Raw genomic sequence first — 22,593 nt, 5'->3', positions numbered from 1 at the left:
CCACAGCCACCTCTCTGCTTCCCCAGAGCCCCGGGCCGCTGAGGACCCGGCTTGGCCCTCAGTGCTCACGGCCTTCCCAGTCCTGCCCTGGCCCCTGGCCAGCAAAGAGAAAGTCGAGGTGTGCTCAGGCCTGTGGGGCATGTTTGCCCCTCTGCCCGCAGGGACACCCCAAGAGCCCAGCAGCCACGCAGTGTTCCTGGGATCCCTGCCCCACTTCGGGTTTAGGGGATGAGTCTGATGGGAAGGGCTGGGCCAACACACACACACACACACACACACACACACACACACACCACACCCCCCCCCTGCAGCTTAATTCCCAGTCTCCTCTGCAGCAGTTGGCTGAGGAGGATGAGCCCCCATTGCTTGTCCCCAGCTGCCCGCTATCCAGGCATCGGGAAGCCTGTTTTCCTACGCGGACTGCGCGGCCCAGCCTGGCCTGGTTTCCACCCACCCTTTCCTGTTGTCTCGCCTCTGGGGGAGTTCTCTGCGGGGCGGCTCGCCGACCCTGCACTCTGTTGGAACACGAATAAACAGACATCTTAACTTTTACTTCAAGGGCTTTCTCTCTCCCAGGAGTCTGAGTGAGACCTTGGTCCACATTACAGAACACTGTTGACCTGCGCTGTTGTTTATGAAAATGTAGAGAGGCTCATGGCACGCGCTCACGCACACGGTCAGTAACAAACGCATCCTCCCCTCATGTAAACCGCTTCTGTCACGGACGTGTTGGAGGGCTCAGAGGTAGAGATGAGTCCATCGCTGCGAGGTGCTGGCGAGTCACCTCCAACCCCAGCCGCCTGTGTCACAGGACAGGACGGTCCTGCTCCGTCCTCACGATTGTCCCTGCCCTTTGGCCCGCTGTGGGGGTCTCTGTGTCAGTCCGCCCTGTCGAAGGCCTCCCTCTCGTTTGCTGCCCCTCTCCTTGACTAAGCACAGTGTCCTCTCCAGAGAAGTGGGGACTCCCTTCCAAGGAGCAAGGTACACATATGCAGAAGGCCAGGCCTCAGAGCCACCGCCCCTTGAGACCCTGGTCACCATGGGAGCGTGGATGCCGGGTTTGACGTGGCTGGTGGAGGCGCGTGGCCTGCGTGCCAGTAGAACCCCGTCTTGCCTGTGGCCTCTCCTCAGCACACTCCCGGCTTGCCCTTCCTCAAGCCTGCTCGGGTCTTCGCCCAGCCCCTAGACGGTGCGCCGGGAGCCCCATCCCGATGAAGCTTCTGCGAAAGCTCCGTCCTCGGCAGTCTTGTGTGTGGTTTTCGTGCTACTGGACAACTCTCCCCCACCCCCTGCCCAATTTGCAAATTGATGATTAAATCACAGAGCAATCCAAGATTGTGTTATTGGTTTGAGCTCACCCAACACTTTTTCCCCTCCTGTAATTATAACTCGCCTACTCCGAGGCACGCTCCTTTTGGAACTACGTGTGCTCCCTGCATGCTCAGATTCACTGCTCGAAATGCACCCACCCGGTGGATGGTTTTCTTTGGATTTTGAGTCGTTTTAACAGAGGGAGGGGGAGGGTCCGCCGCCCAGCGCCTCCCTGTGCCCCCGGCTTGTGCAGGTGAGAAGAGGCCAGGAGTGGAACAGGGCTTGGGACCCTCTGGGGAAGCTAGCAGGAAGGGGATCTCCACCCTCTGCCGCTTCCTGGGCCCTCCCTCCAGGCTGCCTGGAGGAAGGGGCCTGCCGGGGCCTCAGAACCCAGGCCTGGTGCAGCTTCCACCACCCACCGCACTCCATGCCCTCCAGGTGAACTGGACTCTGTCCATCCGCCCTTGCCGGAGCTGCAAAGGGCAGCGTGGCTTGGGCCGTAGCTGGCTGAGTTTGAATCCTGCCTCAGCCTCTTTGGCAGGCCCCCACACCCCACCAACTGCAGCAGCACCCTGGGAAGCTAGAACCAGGTTGGCTGGGGCTGAGGCAGGGATATTGGGGAGGGCCGGCTAGTGGGGTGTTCTTGCAGACTGAGAGATGGCCTCACCGCTCTGGGCTGCCCAAACGTCTCTCTCAAGACGCAGAGGCCCTGGGCATCGAGAGTGGTGCTGAGGCCCGGGGGTGGCAGGCTTGCAGCCCGGCCCTCACGGAGCCCCGTCTCCCACAGGCTCTGACTCGGGCAGCGAGGTGCTCCCAGACTCCTTCCCGTCGGCGCCTGCGGAGCCTCTGCCCCACTTCCTGCAGGAGCCGCAGGACGACTACATCGTGAAGAACAAGCCCGTGGCCCTGCGATGTCGCGCTTTCCCGGCCACGCAGATCTACTTCAAGTGCAACGGCGAGTGGGTCAGCCAGAACGACCACGTCACCCACGAGGGTCTGGACGAGGCCACCGGTGAGCATCCCCGGGCCCCGCGCCACCACAGAGTCCCGGCCCAGGCCCAGCTGACCATGTGGTGCTGCAGGAAAAGGACATGAAACCCCTGGCTGGGCGCTTGGCCCTTTCCCCTTTGCCTTCAGCCCCTCTGCTTCGACCAGCAGCCAGTGCAAGCCTAACCCTCCCCACACCTGCGCGCTCCCTGGGCAGAATCCCCCCCCCCCTGCCAGGTGTCCCCTGACCAGCACACAGCACTGCGGTTCTGTGTACGGTTGTGTGTGTGGAAGCAAGCCTGTTTCCATTCACAACGACAAGAATGACGTTTCCTGGATAGGATTGCCTTGATGTAGGTTTCCAACAAAATGACTTCCAGTCGAGGAGACGCCGGTGGGGGCGGTGCTAGGGCAGGAGCAGGGTCCAGAGGGAGCCGCGTGGTGGCTGGGAAGGGGCCATGGGGCAGGCGGGTCTGAGCCTGTTCTGACCTAACTCCCACCTTGGCAAAGCTGGAGCAAACACCTGTAGTTCTTACCTGTAGGAGCCACAGGTTCAGGTCCAGGTCCCCGGCAGAGGAGACCACTTCTCTCTGTTGGCTCTACAGCCAGGTTCTCGGCCCCTGGACACCTGCCTCATGGATGTGACGGAGATGACCCAGCTCCTTTATAGCCATGGGCAGAGGACATATTTGGGGGCATACAGTGTAGCCCATCAAAGGGTTGAAGGCCCCTGCTTTCCAAAGGATGTATGTGGAGCCTCGCAGAGCCCAGGGATGGAGGCAGAGCCAGGCTCTTCCCATCACTGTGGGGCTGATCGGGGAGTAACCTGTCTACAGATTTACAAGCCTTTCCCAGGGCTGAGGTCAGGAAGCGGGGCTCCCTGTTACTGTCACAGGGCCAGGAGAGAGAGCCCCAGATGATCTTCAGTCTCAGGGTGGGGGTGGGCACATTCCAGCTGACTTCCTCCTCTGCCCTTTCCTTCCATGTACGCTCCATGCCCCTCCATCTCTGCAGCTCCTTCCTTGTAATCCCTGCCCCTCACTCTGTACCCCTTCCCGCCCCTGCCTTCATCGTTTCCTTCTCTCTATTTTGCTATGAAGACGTCACAGCTTACTCTCACCCTTCCTTGCCCTTCAGGCCTGGACCTGAACTTGGGGAAAATGCCCAGCTTTCAGAACTCGGTGGGCTTTACACCAAATCCCAGCTGCCCCCTCTCCCTGGCTGTGCCCCCTTGGGGGAGTCGCTCTCCGTCTCTGAACCCAGTTCCTTGGTTTGTGAACCTGGATATGTTGGCAGAAGCCCTGGGGATGGCAGAGGAGATGCACTCCACCCCTGAGCACAGCCTCAGGCCACTGCCCAGCCGCTTTCTGGATTTTCCTGAGTCCCAGCCTGACTGATGTCCAGGCAGAGCCAGGGGGCAGTGTGCCCTGCGGGGGCTCTCTTAGCCTGGCAGTTATTGATCATGGTGACAGCATGACTCAGACACGGCCGTCGCCAGGCACGCAGACCCGGTCAGCTTAAGAAATTGGGGCACCATTGTCCCTGTTTGCTGCAAGTCATGGACAATGGTCTTGCACTCTGCTCCCTCGGCAGCAGTGGGCCAGACTGGCCCTACTCCACCCCCAGACCTGCCTGCACTCTCTGGGGCCTTGGACAAAGCCAGGGCCCAGGGGCATGGGCATGGGTCTCTCAAGCTGGACCCGGTGGTGGCCCCCCTCTGAGCATCTTGCTGCATGTGGGTGTCAGCCTCCCCAGCCTTGCACTGTCGCGCCCCCCCCCCCCGCCACGGGGTTCTGCTAAAGCCCCTTTGATGGAGAAGTCACTTGTAAGAACCAACCTGGCTAGGCCACAGGCTGGAGACAGGAGGTAGGGGTTCCACTACTGGCCTGCCCCTGCCGGCAGCCCCACCCTCAGAGTGGGCGGAGTCACCACCCCGACGCAACTCCAGCCCCCATTCAGAGTCCTGGCCACTGCCTGGGTGGGCAGGGCAGGCAGGTCACAGCAGTGAGCTCACCCAGAGAGGTGCAGAGAGACCTGGTGGGTGAGAATTCAAAGCAGTGACCTAGGAAAACGCCAGAGAACTGACCTCAGCTCTGCTGGGCACTTGCTGTGGGCCTGCCTGGGCTACCCCTTCTCCCAGTCCGTATGGCCTGCCAGGGTTGTCCTGGGCCCGGCTGGGTGTAGCCACAGGGCAAGGGCTGTGTTTTCTTGGAGTTCACCTGAGCATTTTAGCATGAGGAGGGGCTGAGACCTAGAGGGACCGGGGAGGAGGGAGAGGCTGGGTTCAGACTGGTCCAGCAGCTCAGCACATCTGGTCACCACCATGCTGCAGCACGGTGTGATGTGTGGTCCACAGTTCTGCCCTCCAGGGCCCTCACCGCAGTGGGGACAAGCCATGGTTTTCAGGAACGGCAACCTTACAGGTGCTGAGACAGGCTAGCTGGCAGTCAGGGAAGGCTTCCTGGAGGAGGAGGCCTAACCCTCCTCCCACAAGCTCTGGAGAGGAGTTTCCAGAGGACGGGTGCCTGAATCCAGGGTGGGGGGGTCACTCCTATGTGGAGGGAGAGCACTTTGTGGAGACAGATGGTTAGGGGTCATCTGGGGGCCCATTTATTCAGGGGACACCCCCTCCAGAGGTTGGGGGAGACTGGCCTCACCCCTGTACCAGGCAATGAGCAGGACAGAGTCCTACCTCATGGAGAAGGATCCCCAGCAGGGTCAGGAGGGAGTGACAGTGACGTGTCAGAAGTGTCAGGGACAGAGGGGCAGCCCTGAGTGGAGGCAGGGTCAGGGTAGGTACCCACATCAAGTGGAGCCCCGCTGAGAGCCGAAGGGCGACCAGAGTGCGCTGGGCAGAGAGGGGGCTGGAGAGTGAGGGGCCGCGTGAGACTAGAGAGACCTGACATGTGACCATGATGACGGGAGGTGGCAAGGGCGGCCCCCGGACCCACGAAAGGGGTGCAAGATCCCAGCTGCTCAGGAGCTGAATCTCAGGAGGCTGTAGTCCGGGAGGCATTGGGGTGGGGCACAGGGTGGGGGGTGTGCCCCACCAGAGGTGCATTTTCAGAAGCACACTGGCTCAAGGGCTGGAGGGGCCAGGCGCTTGGCACAGGAAGCCATTGCCCTGCCTGAATGAGCAGAGGCGGCCCTGCTGGTGGTGGTGGTGGCAGCGGCAGTGGAGATGAGCTGGGAGAGGGCTCAGCAGGGACCCAGGATCTCGGGGACTGGAGTGAGCTGTGCAGCCCGGGCCCGGCTTCCCTGACCGGGCTGTTTCTCTCCCGCCCCAGGCCTGCGGCTGCGAGAGGTGCAGATCGAGGTGTCCCGGCAGCAGGTAGAGGAGCTGTTCGGGCTGGAGGATTACTGGTGCCAGTGTGTGGCCTGGAGCTCCGCGGGCACCACCAAGAGCCGCCGGGCCTACGTCCGCATTGCCTGTACGTTCCCCAGCCCCCTAGCCCACCAGGGCCCCCTCTCCCCTGGGGTCCTGGAGAATGGCTTTCACATCTATGGGAGCCAGCCTCCTGGAGCATCCCCCGCTAAAGATCACCAGAGATCTCCGACCCCAGGATTCCCGAGCCTACCCACTCACCTACTTGGGCTTAAGCAACCTGCTCACTTACTCACCCGTCCTGGGCCACTCTGTCAGAGAGGGAGCCCTGTTACCCCCAACTCCACCTGGTGACATCTCTAGAGGAGAGAAATTCCAAGATAAAAGAAAAGGGGGCCGGTTGGGTACCCTTGATCTGTTCCCTTGGTGTGTGCTGCCACCTAGTGGCCAGTGAGGAGCATGTCACTTTGCCTCACACACACCCCCTCTCTCTTTTCTCCCAGACCTGCGCAAGAACTTTGACCAGGAACCTCTGGGCACAGAGGTGCTCCTGGACCACGAGGTGCTCTTGCAGTGCCGCCCGCCGGAGGGGGTGCCTGTGGCTGAGGTGAGTGGAATGGACGTGGAGACCCCTGCCAGGCGGGAGGCAACCAGGTGGACCTGCTGTCTGCTTCAGCCACAACCTCTTCTTTCTCCAGCCAGGGAGAGCAAGGAGGGACAGGGCACACGGAGCTGGCAGAGCCCAGTGCATGCCAGGGGCATAGGCCTCCGCTCTGTGGGAGCCTCATCATGTGCATGTCCTCGGCCTGGGGCTGCCCTGCATGGAGGGGGGGGTGTCCAGGAATCGAAACATGCAGAGGCACCCCACAGAGTAGGGTCCAGGGTAGAACCCAGGGCCCGGCGTGGGAGCAGCTCTGTCCGACAGGACCCAGGGATGTAGTGCTAACAGCCACCCTCTCTGGGAAGTCACTCCACAGGCAGCCTGTACATTCACAGCCTCTGTCCTCACATGGGCCCACCGCAGCCCGCCCGGCAGCTAGGACAAGAGCGCTGGGCCGGGTAGCACGGCCTCTCAGCACAGCCAGTAAGTGGCAGGTGTGTGGTTGGAATCCAGGGGTCGTGCCCTTCCTGGTCAGGCTGTTGCCTGGCCTGCCGGAGTCAGCCTGAAAGGTTCACGAGAAAGACTGATGCTTCTGGAGGCCTGACCCGAGCCTGGGCCGCTTGCTCTGCATACCACTCCTGCACAGATGCACCTTTCATGGGGACAAGAATGAGGCATTGAGCGGCTAAGTTCCTTCCGGCCAGCTCGTGGTGCTGCCTGCGGCCACTATGCGCTGCTCTGCACAGGTCCTGCCTTGCTGTGTGACTGTCGGTGGCTGTAGTCGCTGCTCCTTTTGGTCACACCACCCCTACCCTCTTTAGTGGGCCTCTCCCCCGGAGTCCTAGGGAGCAGGGGCAGGCCCTCACAGTGCCCCCACCCCCACTCCTGCAGGTGGAGTGGCTCAAGAATGAAGACGTCATCGACCCCATCCAGGACTCCAACTTCCTGCTCACCATCGACCACAACCTCATCATCCGCCAGGCCCGCCTCTCAGACACGGCCAACTACACCTGCGTGGCCAAGAACATGGTGGCCAAGCGCCGCAGCACCACCGCCACGGTCAACGTCTACGGTAAGGGCCGCAGGGCACACCTAACCCTGCCCTAGAAGGCACGGCACTTGCTGAACAGCTGGCCAAGCTGAGGCCCAGGGAGGGAAGGTGATTGCCCAAGATCACACACTAGTCAAGCCAGGTCCTCTGGGGCCCTAGCCCACAGCCCTGTCCCTTCTCTCGGCACCTTGCCTACCTATGAAGGGGAAATCTCCTCTTCCTGAAGTCAGGCGCAGGGACAGGACCCCCGTGCCGCAGTCCGGGCATGGGGACAGGCCCAGGTAGGACCCCCATGCCCCTGTTATCCTCGCAAGTTTCCCTGGCCTGTAGGCTCTTTGCTGCTGCCCCTTGGGGTCCTCTGGGCAGAGAGATGAGTGTTGCTGCCCCTGCCTGGCCCCTGTAAGTCACATGCAGCCTGCCACCTGCCCCCCCCCACCCCGCAAGACCAATGAGTGCCAGGCCGGAGTAAGGGCTCATCAGAGGAGAGGGTGGAGCTGGAGGTGGGCAAGGAGGGTCCCAGGCTTGGCCAGCCAGTGACTGCTGCCCGCCGCCTCTGCAGTGAATGGCGGCTGGTCCAGCTGGGCAGAGTGGTCACCCTGCTCCAACCGCTGCGGCCGAGGCTGGCAGAAGCGCACGCGGACCTGCACGAACCCTGCCCCACTCAATGGAGGCGCCTTCTGTGAGGGCCAGGCCTTCCAGAAGACTGCCTGCACCACCGTGTGCCCAGGTAAGACTGTCAGCCAGGTGGCACTGCCCAGGTCTCTGGGGTTGGTCAGACAGGTTGGCCATTCTTTCATTATCAACCAGGGCCCCAAGTGACTGCCCAGACCAGACTGATTGCTGTGACCTCTGACCCTTTACTCTGGGCCCCAATCCAAGGCCAGCCCTGGCCAAGTGATGAAACAGGCAGTGGCTCAGAGAGGCAGACTCTCCTCCTGTCCCACCTCTGAGCCTGTGCTTGGCTGCTCTGCAGCTGCCCAGGGCCTGGGGAGCCCGTCGTCCAGCCCAGGACCGGGCAGGCACCTTGGCTGTGGGCCGGGACCTGAATTGCTCTTCTCTCTCCCTCTCTTCATCCCACCTCCCTTTGTGTGTCCCATCTGCTCCTCTGCCCTGCGCCATCTGGCTGTGGCCCCGCGTGCTGGCACGGCGGCGGTGGTGACATGACTGGCGGGGTCTTTTCCACCCTGGCTGTGCGTGCACTGGACTTTCTGGGCGTGTGACCATCTATGTCAACGTGTTCGCGTGTCCCTCTGCCCCGGGCCGTGGCTCCTGCAGTGGATGGGGCGTGGACCCAGTGGAGCAAGTGGTCAGCCTGCAGCACCGAGTGTGCCCACTGGCGCAGCCGCGAGTGCACGGCACCCCCTCCCCAGAACGGAGGCCGTGACTGCAGCGGGACGCTGCTGGACTCCAGGAACTGCACCGACGGGCTGTGCGTGCAGAGTGAGTCCCGGGAAGGGACCGGGTGGGCTTCTGAGGAGGGACATCACAGACATCACCCCATTGCACTGTGTCCCTGTCACCTGCTCTGTCCCATCACCTGTGTCACTGTCTTCCCCTTTGTTTCCCCGACAGAGAAGAAAACGCTAAACGACCCCAAAAGCCACCGTAAGTCTCATTTCGTGGCCGTTCTTTCTTGGGGACCCCTGCTCCTCCTTGGTGGGCTTCTCCAGGCTGTGGGGCACAGGGCAGGGAATGCCCAGGGCACCCCTGTGATAACCAACCCCTGTGGAGCCCCTGGAATCCGGGGCAGCTCATACATACCCCCTCCTTATGTCCTGTTCAGACAGACCCCTGGCTGGGGCACCCTTGGGCATCATCTTGACCCCTCTTACTGGAGGGGAAACTGAGTTTCAGAGAGGCCAAGAGGATTTACGTACCTAGCCAGTAGCAGAGACAGAATGGAACCCAATATTTGGTGGCCACAGCTGGTGCTCTTTCCTCTAGCCCCTTGACATTCCTGTCTGGGACAGAGGAGACCAGCCACCCCTGACCACCGCCCTGGGCCTCAGCAGCTGAGGCTGGTGGTCAGCGCCTCCATTGCCCCATGTCCCACCAGCGGCTTATCTGTCAGGCTCCCAAGGGCTGTGCTGCCTGGATAACTCCAGCAGAGCGGTGGAGCCACGTCAGCAGACTGGCCTGCAGTAATTAAACCACAACGTCCGCATAATTGTGTGATCGTTAAAGCAGCAGCGAACCCTCTATCCTCCTCCCTGGGGGTGGGGTGGGTGTCCAGGCGGGTGGCTAACTCAGGATGTACATCATCAGGCAAGTGGCCTCTGAGGTGGAGGGGAGATGACCTGGATAGTGGAGCAGAGCGCCCAGCCCTGAAGAGCCTTCTCTGGTCGCTGCCCTAGGGGGCAGCCCAAGGGGTCCAGGCTGGGGCATAAACCAGGCCCCACTATGGGCGAGGGAGGGAGCCTGGAGGGACCCAGGCAGGGAAGGAGCGTGTCCATAGGGAGGCGAGCATGAACAGGTACCTCCTGGAGCCCCCAAAAGAAGCTGGAGGACGATCCTGCTGGCTAACCGAGCCATCCCAAGTAGAAGCCGCCCGCCCCATGTGGCTGTTTAATGATTTCAAGCCAAGTAGACTTAGGGAGGGCATCAGTTCTTCCATCCGAGCAGCTGCTTGCCTGGTGCCTGTGGTGCCGGCTAGAATCTCTTTCCATCATCTCAGGGTGGCACCTCTGACCCTGCCACCCCCCTCCCCCAGCAGCCTGCCTGAGTCCTGGGAGCCCCATCCTCGCCCACCCCTCCCCCCTTTCTGTCCCCATTGTCATGCACCTCATTCCACTTATCCCACCCATGCTACCATCCTACCCGCTACCGTCCTCAGAGCATGGAATGGAAGATGGCAGATTTCTGGGAATGGGGAGGGGGGCTTGTGGAAATTGCTGCAGGCTGGGAATGAGGTTCCATAGGTTCCCGGCTCAAGAGCCTGAAGGTCAGAGTGATCCAAGCTCGGCCAAAGCCCGCCCAGCGCTTTGCATGCTCAGCACCTTCCTGTCTATGCTAGGGTGGCAGGACCGGGTGCCTCCCCACCCCCAGCACACACCAGCTCCCTGAGAGGTCTGCCTCTCCCCTGTCCCTCCTGTCCCTGCAGTCCTGGAGCCCTCCGGGGACGTGGCGCTGTACGCGGGCCTCGTGGTGTCCATCCTCGTGGTCGTGGTGGTCGTCCTGGTGGTGGGGGTGGTCGTGTACCGCCGGAGCTGCCGTGACTTCGACACCGACATCACGGACTCCTCTGCTGCCCTCACTGGTGGCTTCCACCCGGTCAACTTCAAGACTGTGAGGCCCAGTAAGCTCCGTGGGCACCTGGGGGTGGCAGTGGGGGTGCTGGGAGAGGAGGGGCTAGCCTGCAGCCGGGCTTCATCCCATCACCCACCAGAGATCACCACATATGCAGATTGGAGAAATGCAGTCAAGGGAGGCTGTAGCCCGGCTGGGGGAATCCCCCATAGCTTCCTGCAGGTGGAGGCTCTGGAGGGTGGCTGCAGAGGGTGAAGTCTGGGGTGGGGTGGGGTGGGGTGGGGTGGGGGTAGGGGCAGGCACAGCTGGGTCTGACTAGAGACCCCTCCCCACAGACAACCCACAGCTCCTCCATCCATCTGTGCCCCCCGACCTGACCGCCAGCGCCGGCCTCTACCGCGGGCCTGTCTACGCCCTGCAGGACTCAGCCGACAAGATCCCCATGACCAACTCGCCCCTGCTGGACCCCCTGCCCAGCCTCAAGATCAAGGTCTACAGCTCTGGCACCACTGGCTCTGGGCAAGGCCTGCCAGACCCGGCCGACCTGTTGGGGGTCCTGCCCCCCGGTCCTTACCCTGGAGACCTGGCCCGAGACTCCCACCTCCTCCATGTGCGCAGCGCCAGCCTGGGCTCCCAGCAGCTCCTGGGCCTGCCCCGGGACCCAGCCAGCAGTGTTAGCGGCACCTTCGGCTGCCTGGGCGGGAGGCTCAGCATCCCTGGCACAGGTGGGCTCCTGGCCCTGGCTTCCGTCCGTACCCCTGGTCCTCCGCCAGCCCCCACCCCCAGCCAAGCCGAACCCACTGCCCTCATGCCTGTCCAGTCTCAGAGCAGCCTGTAGGCCATAGTCGAGCTGCTCCGTGGACTTGCTGAGGCGTGACTCTCTGTAAGCACAAGCCACTCACTGCCATCGGGCTCCTGCTGCTGTGTCACCATGATCCCCTGTGGGTTTCCGAGACTGCCCCTGTCGACAGGAGTAGAAAGCCCAGGCCCAGGCTTTCTCCCCCAGAGCTTCTGGTGGTTTCAGAATGCCGACGATGCGGGTTCCAGCCCAGTGTGTAACCACTGCACAGGCTCGTCTTTCTCCCAGGGAGCTGCTTGGGGTTTGAACTGCTGACCTTGCAGTTACCAGTCCAGAGCTTGACCCACAGTACCACCAAAGCGTAAAGAAGCCTGGGTGTGGGGAGATCAGAAAACCACACTCAATGCCCTCCAGTCAGTTCTGACTCCAGTAATTCTTTGTCCTGAGGACTGGATGGTGGTTTTGAACTACTAACCTTGTGGTTAGGAGGTGCATGTGTAGCCCACTATGCCACCAGGCTGTGGGGAGAAGCAAGTATAAAATAGAAAGGTCTACTTAGGAGACTGGCGTTCAGCCTGCCTCTAGGACAGGGAGGCCACGGGCCTGCCACTCTCTAAGCCTGGGCTTCTGCGTCTATTGCGTGGGGATTTAGCTAAGCCAGCAAACTGCAGAGCACTGCCCTGGCTCCAGCAGCCAGAGAGGGGGGTGCCAGCTAAGGTCAGCGCCCATCTCCAGTTGCCCAGCTCCACGGGACTGACAGGCAGCTTCCCAGCATCCTGCGCTGGGACCAGCAGGCTCCAGGGCTGTGCCCAGCTCTACCCCCCAGAAAAGGCAGTGGTGGCTAGTGGGGGGTTCTTGCCTTCCATAAGGGAGACCCTCTCTGAGTTTGTAGCAAGTGCCCCTCATGCTTGGATGAGGGACTTCCCGACAGGCAGTCTAGGAAGAAAGGCCTGGCTTCTGAAAAGCCATCAGAGAAAGCCACCCATCCACAGCTGACCCTGGGGTGGCAGGACCCGGGCAGCAGCTCATCCCACTCTGCCCAGGGCTGTGGTGGCCCAGTGGCCACTGGCAAGGGGATGCCCCGTAGGGGTGGCAGAGGCTCCTGACAGTTGGGAATACCTGCACCCAGGCCCTCTCCCAGCTACCCCTGCTGGTGAGCCCAAGAGGTCAGGACATATCTTTCTCACCCTGCCCAAGCTGGGCCAGGCAAGCTCCCATAACCCACCTGCCCTGATGACCTCCCTCTTCCCCATAGGGGTCAGCCTGCTGGTGCCCAGCGGAGCCATCCCTCAGGGCAAGTTCTATGAGATGTATCTCCTGATCCACAAGGCAGAAAGCACCCTGTGAGTAGCCAGCTCCCACCTCGCCCCGCCCTGCCCCCCTCTTCTTTCTCCCCTTCCTGGCCTCAGCCTTCTTGGCCCCTCCCTGGACATATCCCCTCTGGCCCCCGCCTCCCCACCAGGCCTGTCCATCGGGTCCTGTATACACTCGCCTCTTCTAAGCCTGACGTAAAGCAGAGGTGGTTCTCAAAGGCACAGACTGAGATGACAAACGGCTTTACTAGAGAGAGACCACAGACCCATCGAAAAACAGATGCCCCGCTGAGGCGTCGGGGGCCTCACACGGCACTCCAGGACAGAGCTGGCCCCCCAGCAGTAGCCCATCAACTCTGCTGAGCCCAACTGGCCCCTCCAGCCCCCCTCACTGACTGCCCGTCACTCCCGCAGCCCGCTCTCAGAAGGGACCCAGACAGTATTGAGCCCCTCAGTGACCTGCGGGCCCACCGGCCTCCTGCTGTGCCGCCCCGTCATCCTCACCGTGCCCCACTGTGCCGAAGTCAGTGCCGGCGACTGGATCTTCCAGCTCAAGACCCAGGCCCACCAGGGTCACTGGGAGGTGAGGGCCAAACTGGGGAGCCGGCACCTCTCCCGGGGGCGCTGGACCCAACTGTCAGAACCACCAGGCCCCCAGAGGGATGGGGAGTGGGCATGACTTCTCTCGGGCCTTGACTGAGACCTCTGCCGCGCCCCCCAGGAGGTGGTGACTCTGGACGAGGAGACCCTGAACACCCCCTGCTACTGCCAGCTGGAGGCCACGTCCTGCCACATCCTGCTGGACCAGCTGGGCACCTACGTGCTCACCGGCGAGTCCTACTCCCGCTCGGCTGTCAAGCGGCTCCAGCTGGCCATCTTCGCCCCTGCCCTCTGCACGGCCCTGGAGTACAGCCTCAGAGTCTACTGCCTGGAGGACACGCCTGTGGCACTGAAGGTAGGCCAGGCCCCAGGTGTTCACACCTCCCGGATGCTGCCATCCACACATCCACGTCCACGTCAGCCAGGTTCCTAAATGCGGCCCTGTCCCATTGATGTGGCCCCGGTGCCTGGAGAGCCGAGATGAATTGCCCGAGCTGTGAGCAAGCTCTTCTGCACAGAGGGCTGGAGGCCTCCACTTGGGGGTGATGTGATAGTCTGAGCTGAGCTGACCTGAGAGCAGAGAAGGGTGAGGGGACCCTGGAGCTGGTGTGCGGCAGCGTGTGGAGTAAGCTTGGGAGTGGGCCTGAGGGTCTTGAACCCCACGGAGCTTGGCTTCCCCAGGCCTCCTGGGCAAGCATGGGAGCCTCCCCTGGGGGACAGGGCCAGAACTGGGAGAGCTGTTCAGAAGGCCCTGCGGCAGCCCCGTGGAGAGACCAGGTGGCAAGGCCAGGTACAGGCTCGGCCCCAGGCAGCAGGCGGGACAGTGTCAAGGACAGAAGACTGGACCCTGGGAAGTAGAAGGGACAGAGCCAGAGATGATGGGAGGGGCAGGGAAAGAAGAGGGCCCACCTGCCAGCTAGGCTCCTGCCTGTGCTGTGGGGGGGCAGTGTGTCACCAGGTGAGAGGGCACTGTGGCAGGGAGAGAAGGGCAGGAAGCTATTTGCTCACCTGGGGCTGACAATGCAGGTGTGGAGCCAGTGTTACCCCCTACTCCCCCATGCAGCCTCAAACTCCCCTCTACTCTGTCCTTGGCCCTCTCTGCCTGGGTCCCAGGACCTCAGTCTCGCCCTAACTTGAATACTTGGCCCTGCTTAACCCCCACTTTCTTCTCTGCCCTCCCATCTACTCCTCTCACCTGCATACCTCACAGTCCTCCTCCTGAATCCCTGTGCCTCCTCCCAGCAGCCCTTGCAGTCCCTTCCAGCCCTGCTCTCCCATCCCAGTGACTTGTCTCGCACTCCACATTGCGGACTCATGCAACATGAGTGGAAAGGCCCATGGGACAGTGAGTGTCTCCTGCCAGGACTAGCTGACCTGGAATTCCAAGAGGCCACAGTGGGTTGGAGGCCCCTGGGAAATGCTCTTGCAGGCTGGATCTCATGGGAGCGAGGAACTGGCCAGTGGCCAGATTTGCCTAGAGAGTGGTGTGGACATCAATGAGGGACCGAGGAAAACTGCCACAGTATCGGTTTGAAGGCCTCTTTGGTTACTCAGGCCACCTCTAGCTATTTACCTATCCATCTATCTATCTATCCATCCATCCAACCAACCATCCATCCCTTCTTCCATCCAGCCATCTCTCCCTCCATCCATCCTTCCATCCCTGCATCCAACTTTCTATCTAGGTATGCTATGGATAGACTCATCTGTCTGTCTAGTTACAATTCCTCATGTATTTATTTCCGCATTCTTTCATTCCCCATGTGTTTGTACACCCATCCATTCATGTATCATCCACTTCCTACTTACCTCTTCATCCTTCATGCATCTATTCAGCTCGTCACCGGCCCCCTCCCCCACAAAAAAGGAACAAAACAGAACTCACTGCCAGCAAGTCAATCCCAACTCATGGGAACCCTATCGGACAGGGTAGCACAGCCCCTGTGGGTCTCTGAAACCCTAACTCTTTAAAAGATTAGAAAACCTTATCTTTCTCCCATACCTTCCCATCCAGCCATCTGTAAACCCACTTATCCATCCATCTGTCGATCTGCCCTTTACCCATTTTCTCTAGACATTTATTTTCCTGTCCACACTCTTAGCCTTCTGAGCACCTACCAAGAACCCACCTGAACCCACTCCCCTCACGCTCATGGTCTGACTCCCTCTGCCAGCATCTTGCAGCCATGACTCCCTCCACCCCGACCCCCACCCCCACCAACGCTTGTGGCAGAAAACTGCCCACTGGCCAAGTGTGACAGTCTGTCCCTTCTGACCCCTTGCCCCCCAGGAGGTGCTAGAGCTGGAGCGGACGCTGGGGGGCTACCTGGTGGAGGAGCCCAAGCCCTTGCTGTTCAAGGACAGTTACCACAACCTGCGCCTCTCCCTCCACGACGTCCCCCATGCGCACTGGAGGAGCAGGCTGCTGGCCAAGTACCAGGTGAGTGCGGCCCTCTGCGTAGTCAGCTACCCCGCCCTGCGCCCCGCAGCTGTGCCACTCCCCGGGGTCTTGTTGCCTCTTGGGCTTACTCCCAGCCATCCTCGGGCACGCTCCCCAAAGCGGTGCCACAAGAGGCCATGCCCACGCTCCTCCCCGTCACCGTGCCCACAACTCATGGGCACCACCCACAGGAAGCCTCGCCATCTGTCGGTGAGTGCTGCACCTGGGCAGGCTACCCGGTCTGAGCACAGGCGGGTCTGTCCTCAGTGACCGCCCGCCTGTGTGACCCCACTAAGTCCACGAAGCTCATGCTCAGTCCTCTCACACATGCCCTCTCTCTGGGCTCCCTTCTGACCCAAGGGTCTGGGCAGGTGGCCCTGTTCGTCCACGTGGAGAGTTCTGCAGTGCCCGTGGAGTGCCCCAGCCTCCGTGAGGGTGGCCCTGTGGGACAAGGCATGCTGGGTGGGTGGGTGCGTGGGTGAGTGTGAAGAGGCAGCCTCTCCTCCGTGCCACTGGCCTGTCCTCCCCCCAGGAGATCCCCTTCTGTCACATATGGAGTGGCAGCCAGAAGGCCCTGCACTGTACCTTCTCACTGGAGCGGCTCAGCCTGGCCTCCACGGAGCTCACCTGCAAGATCTGCGTGCGCCAGGTGGAAGGCGAGGGCCAGATATTCCAGCTTCACACCACGCTGGCTGAGGTGAGCGCCTGGACCCAGCTCTGCTCCCGGTGGACATGCCACCTTTCTAAAGTCAACCCCCTCCCTTCTGCCAAGGCTGGGCTGGGCCCTGCCGGTGTTTGCCAACCGCTTCCATGCGCTGGTCCTCCTCGAGGGCTGCAGATGGCCACTCAACTCGGTCGCTAAGCTGAAGGAGGGTCAAGTCCACTCGTGGGTGCCTCAGAAGAAAGACCTGGTGACCTGCTTCCCCGAAGCAGCCCACGGATACCCTGGGCGCCCAGTTCTACTCTGACCCACTGACTCCACAGTCATGGGTTTCCTGGTCCACCCTTTCCTGGAGCACCAGTTGCACACCTAGTCTTTGCTGGGCCGTGTGTATCATCTCATTATGTCCGCAGAGTTCCCCAGGGAGACAGCAATAATGCCCCGCCCCCCTGGTCCACGAGGAAGTCCTTCTTGAGGAGATTACCAGCTGGCCAGTCACCCAGCGAGGGGGTGGCACGACCGTGGGAACCCAGGGAGGTGTGAGGTCTGAGCCTGTGGATGGTGGCCGCCCTAGACGCAGGGGAAGCTGGACAGACCCTCCTCGCAGTGCAGCCCCGGATGCCCCCGACACCCAGCCGCCTCCAACTTGGGCCAGGGCTCAGGACACCGTTTGCCTCATGCGTCCAACGGTGCCTGTAGCTGAGATCCTCACGGCTTCATCATGGGGGCAGTATCCTTGGTGCACGCCCCTCCCCATCCCTCTCCCCCAACCCCACGCTGGGAGTCCGCTGCAGCCCTGGCCCTGAGCCTACCCTGCTAAGCAGAAGGCATTGACTGGCAGCTGATGCTTGGCTGGAGGAGGGGAGTGGGACTCTGGGTCTCCATAGCTCCGGTTCCAGGGTAGGACGGACGGAGGGAAAGATGCCCAGCGTCCCTCTCCCCTCTCATGCCCACCCCACCCTTCCTTCCAGACGGCTGCCGGCTCTCTGGATGCCCTCTGCTCGGCCCCCACAACTGTCGCCACCACCCAGCTGGGACCCTATGCCTTCAAGATCCCGCTCTCCATCCGCCAGAAGATCTGCAGTAGCCTGGACGCCCCCAGCGCCCGGGGCAACGACTGGCGGCTGCTGGCCCAGAAACTTTCCGTGGACCGGTGAGACTCGCGCCCGCCCCTCCCAAGCGAGCGCGCACACAGCGCCCACTGTCCCACAGGCTCGCAGAGGCAACAGGGCCTCTCCCTCCGACACCCGTTCAGCTCAGGGTGGGCGTCTTGGTGGCTCTACGTATAAACTTCTGCCAGTGCAGGACTGCAGAGAGAATCCTGCTGCCTCCACCTCTCTACCTCCTGACTTCACTCGGCTGCTTCCTTTGCCCTCCCTCTGATTGTACACTGTCTTCTCCTCACCCAAAGATGAGGCTGCCTATCAGTGCCCACCCCTCATGAAGAGCCACAGCCCCAGAATGCCACAGGGAAGTCCCCCACTGCCCTGCGGGCCTGCCCTGAGCCAGAATTGGGGAGGACGGCTGCCAGCATCTCCCCATCTTCCAGTCCCCAGGGGCCCAGTGTCTTGCTCTCTCTCTGCCAGGTACCTGAACTACTTTGCCACCAAAGTGAGCCCCACGGGCGTGATCCTAGACCTCTGGGAAGCACTGCAGCAGGACGACGGGGACCTCAACAGCCTGGCAAGTGCCTTGGAGGAGATGGGCAAGAGTGAGATGCTGGTGGCCATGACAACGGATGGGGACTGCTGAGCCATCTGGGACTCGCTCAGCTGGCAGGACCACAGGAGGCGGGCGAAGGGAGGCTGGCGGGAAGCCTCCGTGGGGCTGCCACCCAGCCAGCGGCTGCTCTCCTCCACCCCTGACCACGACCAGCCTTACTAAATCCATGTGCTCTCCTGTCCAAGGACCAAGGTGTTTGTCCACCTCTCTCTCTCTCTCTCTCTCTCTCTCTCTCTCTCTCTCTCTCTCTCTCTCTCTCTCTCTCTCTCTCTCTCTCTCCCCAGCCTGCCACGCAGGGATGAGGAATGGATGGGGGCATCTGTCAGGCAGGGCTCTGGCCACCTTCTGTGTTCCTGCACATGCCAGGTCCTGCCTCGTCCCCTCCCCTCTCACGCCACTTTCCTCTCTGACGAGCTGAGTGCTGTCCATTCAGACGGCTTTCTCCTGTCCAAGCCGAAGGAGCGGAGAAGGGGCGCTTCGGGCGTGCTCGGGAAGCTCATGAAGAAGAAAGCCACCAAGCCACACGGGAAAGGAAGGCCCGTTTCCTAGGAAACGCAGATGATTTATTATCCAGATACTTGGATAAGCCCTTTTTAAGAAAAAGAAATACACAAACAATTAGAAACCTCTTTTCTTGAGTGGACACGAGTGGGCATGCGCATGGTTCTGGCCAAGAGTGTACGTGTACGCGTGTGTGTGCGCGTGAGCAGGCGTGTGCATGGCACTGAATGGGGAACACGTTTCTACTGATGAGATTGATTATGCCTCCGTTTCCCCAGCCTGGGTTGAGCTGTAAGACCATGCTGTCCTTGAAAGGGGGCATCTGTGACGGTGAAGACCCCAGCAGGCACCCTCAGGCCCACAGATTCAGAAGCTGGGGGCAGGCAGGCCTGGGCAGCTAGAGAGATGCCTGATGATAACTGGGAAGGGGGTGTGCCCCAGAAGTAAGGGGATCCTCCTGGATCCCTCTGCCCTACAGTGTCCACAGAGAGCCAGGGCCCCTGGGCTGGGAGCAGGAGTCCAGAGAGTCCCCCTCAGACCTGAGTTCCCTTCTGCAGAAGAGCAGGGAGGGGTGGAGGGGCCTGTGCTCCTGGACCAGGCTGGCTCTGAGGACGGAAAAGAAGTTACCCTGCCCTCACTCGGGGCAGGAGCCCTGGAAGAGGATGGGAGGGGAGCGCTTTCCCAGCTTTGATCTCCTCCGGCCCCTCCCTTTAATCCTCCCCCAACCCTCAGCAGTCTGGGAGATCCCCAAGTCACTTCCTGAGCAGGGCTGGGTGTTCAGGGTGCCAGGCCTGTTCCAAAATGCTCCAAGAAGCCAGCAGGGTCCAAAGGATGGGTGGGTGCGCCCCTGTCCCTTTGCAGGGGCCAAGACTGCACCATGATCTGCAGCTGCTACAGAGGACGCATCAAAGGGCTCTCTACGGCTCAGGGCCAGGTGAGCTCCCCAGCTGCTCTGGGCCCTGACACCCTCCCCCCCCCAGCCCCGGCCTGTTGCAGCCGTCCCGAGCAGCTTTCAGGAGCAACCTGCCCTTGGAAGTCTGCTTCCGAGAGGAGAGCGTCAGTGTGGCTTCCCTGTCTGAAGCCTCGGGTTTGTGAGGTGCCTCACTGCCACCGAACGCCAGGAGTGGGGCTAGCCAGGGACAGCCTGGCAGCAGCTTCAAGGGGAGAGAGTCTGTCTCGGGCTGCTGGAGGGGCCACGCCTGCACCGGGCTCCCAGTAGTAAGGTGCTCTGCCCCGGTGCCTGCAGGGCACGGCCCTGGACACAGCCCATGCGACTTCACTGTCTGGGCTCCCTGAACGCTGTGGGCCTTGGTGAGCGGGGCTTTGGGCTGTGCAAGAGATGCCTGTGTGTGGTCTGTGAGTCCACAGACCAGGAGCAAGTCCAGTTTTGCCATGAGTCCAACCGCTGTGTTCTCAGACATGTGTGCCCTGCCTCTGCTGAGCCTCAGTTTCCGTTTTGATACTAAGGAGGCCGCAGGGCTGCTATCTGATGCACTGTGAAACTTGGCTCCAACAGGCTCCCTCCAAAATCGTCCCTGAGCCTCCATAGCCCTGTCCTCCCCAGCCACACCCAGACGATGGCTCTGGGAGGTCAGTCCGGCCACCGGCTGGCATTGGCTCTAGGCTGATTCCCAGAAATTGTGAACCAGCGCCTGGGGCATAGACCCCTCCCCAGAGGGCGCAGACTGCCCAGGTCTACAAGAAACACCTGGAAAGGGTGTTCTGGTTCCTGCAGGCAGCCGTGGAGGCATAGCCACACCCCCGCCAGCTGCCTCACTGCTGGGAATAGCCTGTCCTCTTCATCAGGCCTGAGGGTCAGTCCAGGACACCTGGTCCTGGAGAATGGCTGATGAGACACGCCGTGGCCTGTCTCTGCAGAGTGTTTGCATGTGTGTGGTGTGTGTGGTGTGTGTGCGTGAGCTTGTCTGTGGGCGCACCGGGGTGCCCCTCAGGAATGTGTGTGTCCCCGCCTGCGTGAGCTGTGTGCCTGGAGGCTGGCATGCCCGCCCATGTCCTGCCCTCCAGCTCAACAGGGTCAGTCAGTGTCGCTTCCATGTGCCTCTCCCTCTGCCTTCCCTCCGGTGGTACCCCAGGCTCTGAGGAGGTGGGGGACTCTTCCCATCTCCCGGACAACTTAGAGCCTCTGGTCCTTCTGGCACCAGGTGGCTTTAGGAGGCCCTTGAGGGAGTTGGGTACAGGGAGCAGCCCCCCTGAAGGGAAGGGCTGGACCCCTGCCTGGGCCATGGACATGGCTCTATGTCCAAGGATCCAGGGATGGTCCAATCCCACCTGTTTATTCTGTAAAAACTACCACCTGTAAATACTGTTTAGCATTCCAATTGTAACAAAATTAATTTTTATTAAATTATATTTCCTAGTCTAATAAAAATTTTTAAAAAACCAAACAGGCATGTGTTCTGCTGTGTTCTTGGCTGTGTTTCTGTCAGCAATTGGGGCTGGCCTGTGGCTTTTCTCACTACTCCACAGTCACTGTTTTCAGGGCTCCAAGTTCAACTGCCCCATTTCATAGCAGGGAAATGCCCAGAGAGGGGCAGGGAGTCTCCTGGGAGCACACAGCACGGGGGGCTGGGGCTGGATCTCGGTCCCTGCTCTTTAGGGAATGTTGTTGCTGTGCTTGCTGTCAGGGGCCGTCAACTGTCTGATTCCTAGCGGCCCTGTGTACCACGGAAGGAAAGACTGCCTGGCTTTGTGCTAGCCTCCCACTTGTCCACTGATCGAGCCCATTCTTGCTGCCACGCTGTCAAGACATCTTGTTGAGGGCCTTCTTTTCTGCCGCCCCTCTGCTGTAGCAGCATGATGCCTGTGTTAGGCAGGGTTCTCCCGGGAAAGAAAACCACGACACGTATATATATGTACACACACAGCTAGAAGGAATAGGACAGCTAATTAGTTTGCACAGCAGTACAGAGGGCTCAGTTCAACTCACTCCCATGAAGCAGTTAATATACTGGAAGTCCTTCAACTCACGTGGACTACCAGGTCCAAGGCCAAGGAAGCAGACAGTGGAGCTCTCCCTCCTGCGAGGCAGGCAGTCTGCCCCCAGGCAGCAAACAGCGGGGCAGGTCAGCAACCATCAGTAGCTCGGGAGCTTAGTGACGCAGGCCCTGATGGGATATTGATCACAATCAATGCAAGGCGACAGGATCCACCAGCCTCAAGCTCAAGCAGTGTGCACACCAGCAGCTTGGAAATATAGGTCTTGAAAGAGCTTCAAGTTTAGGAACGCGATCCATGGGTGGGCCTGGCCCACAGGTGGTGTAGCTCACAGGTTGAGGCAGAGAACCAGCTAAAGCAGCAGCAGGCAAACTCCAGCACGCTCTGATCACCAGAGAGCAAGAGGGATGGGGGAGGGCCTTGAAGAGCCATTTATCTCTTTGCCCTTCAAACCAAATGTTTTTATTGGCCAGGTTGGCACAATAAACCTATCTCACAATGCCCTCTCTTCTGACACACTACGTGAGACCACGTCTCACCGGCCTTGCTGCTAAGGAACATTCAGGCCGTACTTCTTCCGAGGTAGATTTGTTCGTCCTTTTGGAAGTCCGTGGTACTTTTGAGATTCTTCCCCAGCACCAGAACTTAAAGGCATTCACTCTTCTTTGGTCTTCCTTATTCAGTGTCCAACTTTCACGTGCGTGAAGTTAATGTGATTAAAGATACCCTGGCTTGTGTCAGGTGCACCTTGCACCTCAGAGTAACACCTTAGCAGTCCCTGAGTGGCAGATTTACCCAATACAATGCATCTCTGATCTTTTGAATGTGCTTCCATGCGCATTGGTTGTAGAGCCAAGCAAGACAAAGCCCTGACAACTTCAGTCTTTTCTCCATGTATCATGATGCTACACGGCGATCCAGTTTTGAGTTTGGGTTTTCTTTCCGTTGACTTGTAGTCCATACCAGAAGCTGCAATCTGTGGGCTTCATCGGCAAATGTTTCGAGTCCTCCTTAATTTCAGCAAGCAAGTTGTGTCACCTGTATATTGTTATCAGCAGGCTGTTAACAAGCCTTCCTCCGA

General features: G+C 60.5%; 1 protein-coding gene across 2 annotated transcripts in view; it reads left to right on the top strand.

Moving 5' to 3' along the window:
• Positions 1 to 20,962, top strand: part of UNC5B (unc-5 netrin receptor B) — a 79,616-nt gene extending 58,654 nt beyond the window's left edge. The window contains exons 2-17 of one of the 2 annotated variants that reach the window (XM_075534850.1): positions 2,099 to 2,323; positions 5,586 to 5,729; positions 6,127 to 6,230; positions 7,116 to 7,296; positions 7,835 to 8,002; positions 8,551 to 8,715; positions 8,848 to 8,880; positions 10,376 to 10,570; positions 10,857 to 11,246; positions 12,576 to 12,663; positions 13,048 to 13,216; positions 13,355 to 13,588; positions 15,524 to 15,673; positions 16,206 to 16,370; positions 17,306 to 17,487; positions 17,921 to 20,962. In XM_075534850.1, the coding sequence (XP_075390965.1) occupies positions 2,099 to 2,323; positions 5,586 to 5,729; positions 6,127 to 6,230; positions 7,116 to 7,296; positions 7,835 to 8,002; positions 8,551 to 8,715; positions 8,848 to 8,880; positions 10,376 to 10,570; positions 10,857 to 11,246; positions 12,576 to 12,663; positions 13,048 to 13,216; positions 13,355 to 13,588; positions 15,524 to 15,673; positions 16,206 to 16,370; positions 17,306 to 17,487; positions 17,921 to 18,086 (2,759 nt within the window). In that variant the 3' untranslated portion in view covers positions 18,087 to 20,962. The remainder of the gene's footprint in view (positions 1 to 2,098; positions 2,324 to 5,585; positions 5,730 to 6,126; positions 6,231 to 7,115; positions 7,297 to 7,834; positions 8,003 to 8,550; positions 8,716 to 8,847; positions 8,881 to 10,375; positions 10,571 to 10,856; positions 11,247 to 12,575; positions 12,664 to 13,047; positions 13,217 to 13,354; positions 13,589 to 15,523; positions 15,674 to 16,205; positions 16,371 to 17,305; positions 17,488 to 17,920) is intronic. The other variant, XM_075534851.1, reaches the window with a different exon arrangement.
• The last annotated feature ends 1,631 nt before the right edge of the window (positions 20,963 to 22,593 follow it).

This window comes from Tenrec ecaudatus, chromosome 16 (genome assembly GCF_050624435.1).
Source record: "Tenrec ecaudatus isolate mTenEca1 chromosome 16, mTenEca1.hap1, whole genome shotgun sequence".
Classification (NCBI taxonomy): Eukaryota; Metazoa; Chordata; class Mammalia; order Afrosoricida; family Tenrecidae; genus Tenrec; species Tenrec ecaudatus.
The sequence above is the reverse complement of the archived record's forward strand: the minus strand, read 5'-3'. Positions and strand labels throughout refer to the sequence as shown.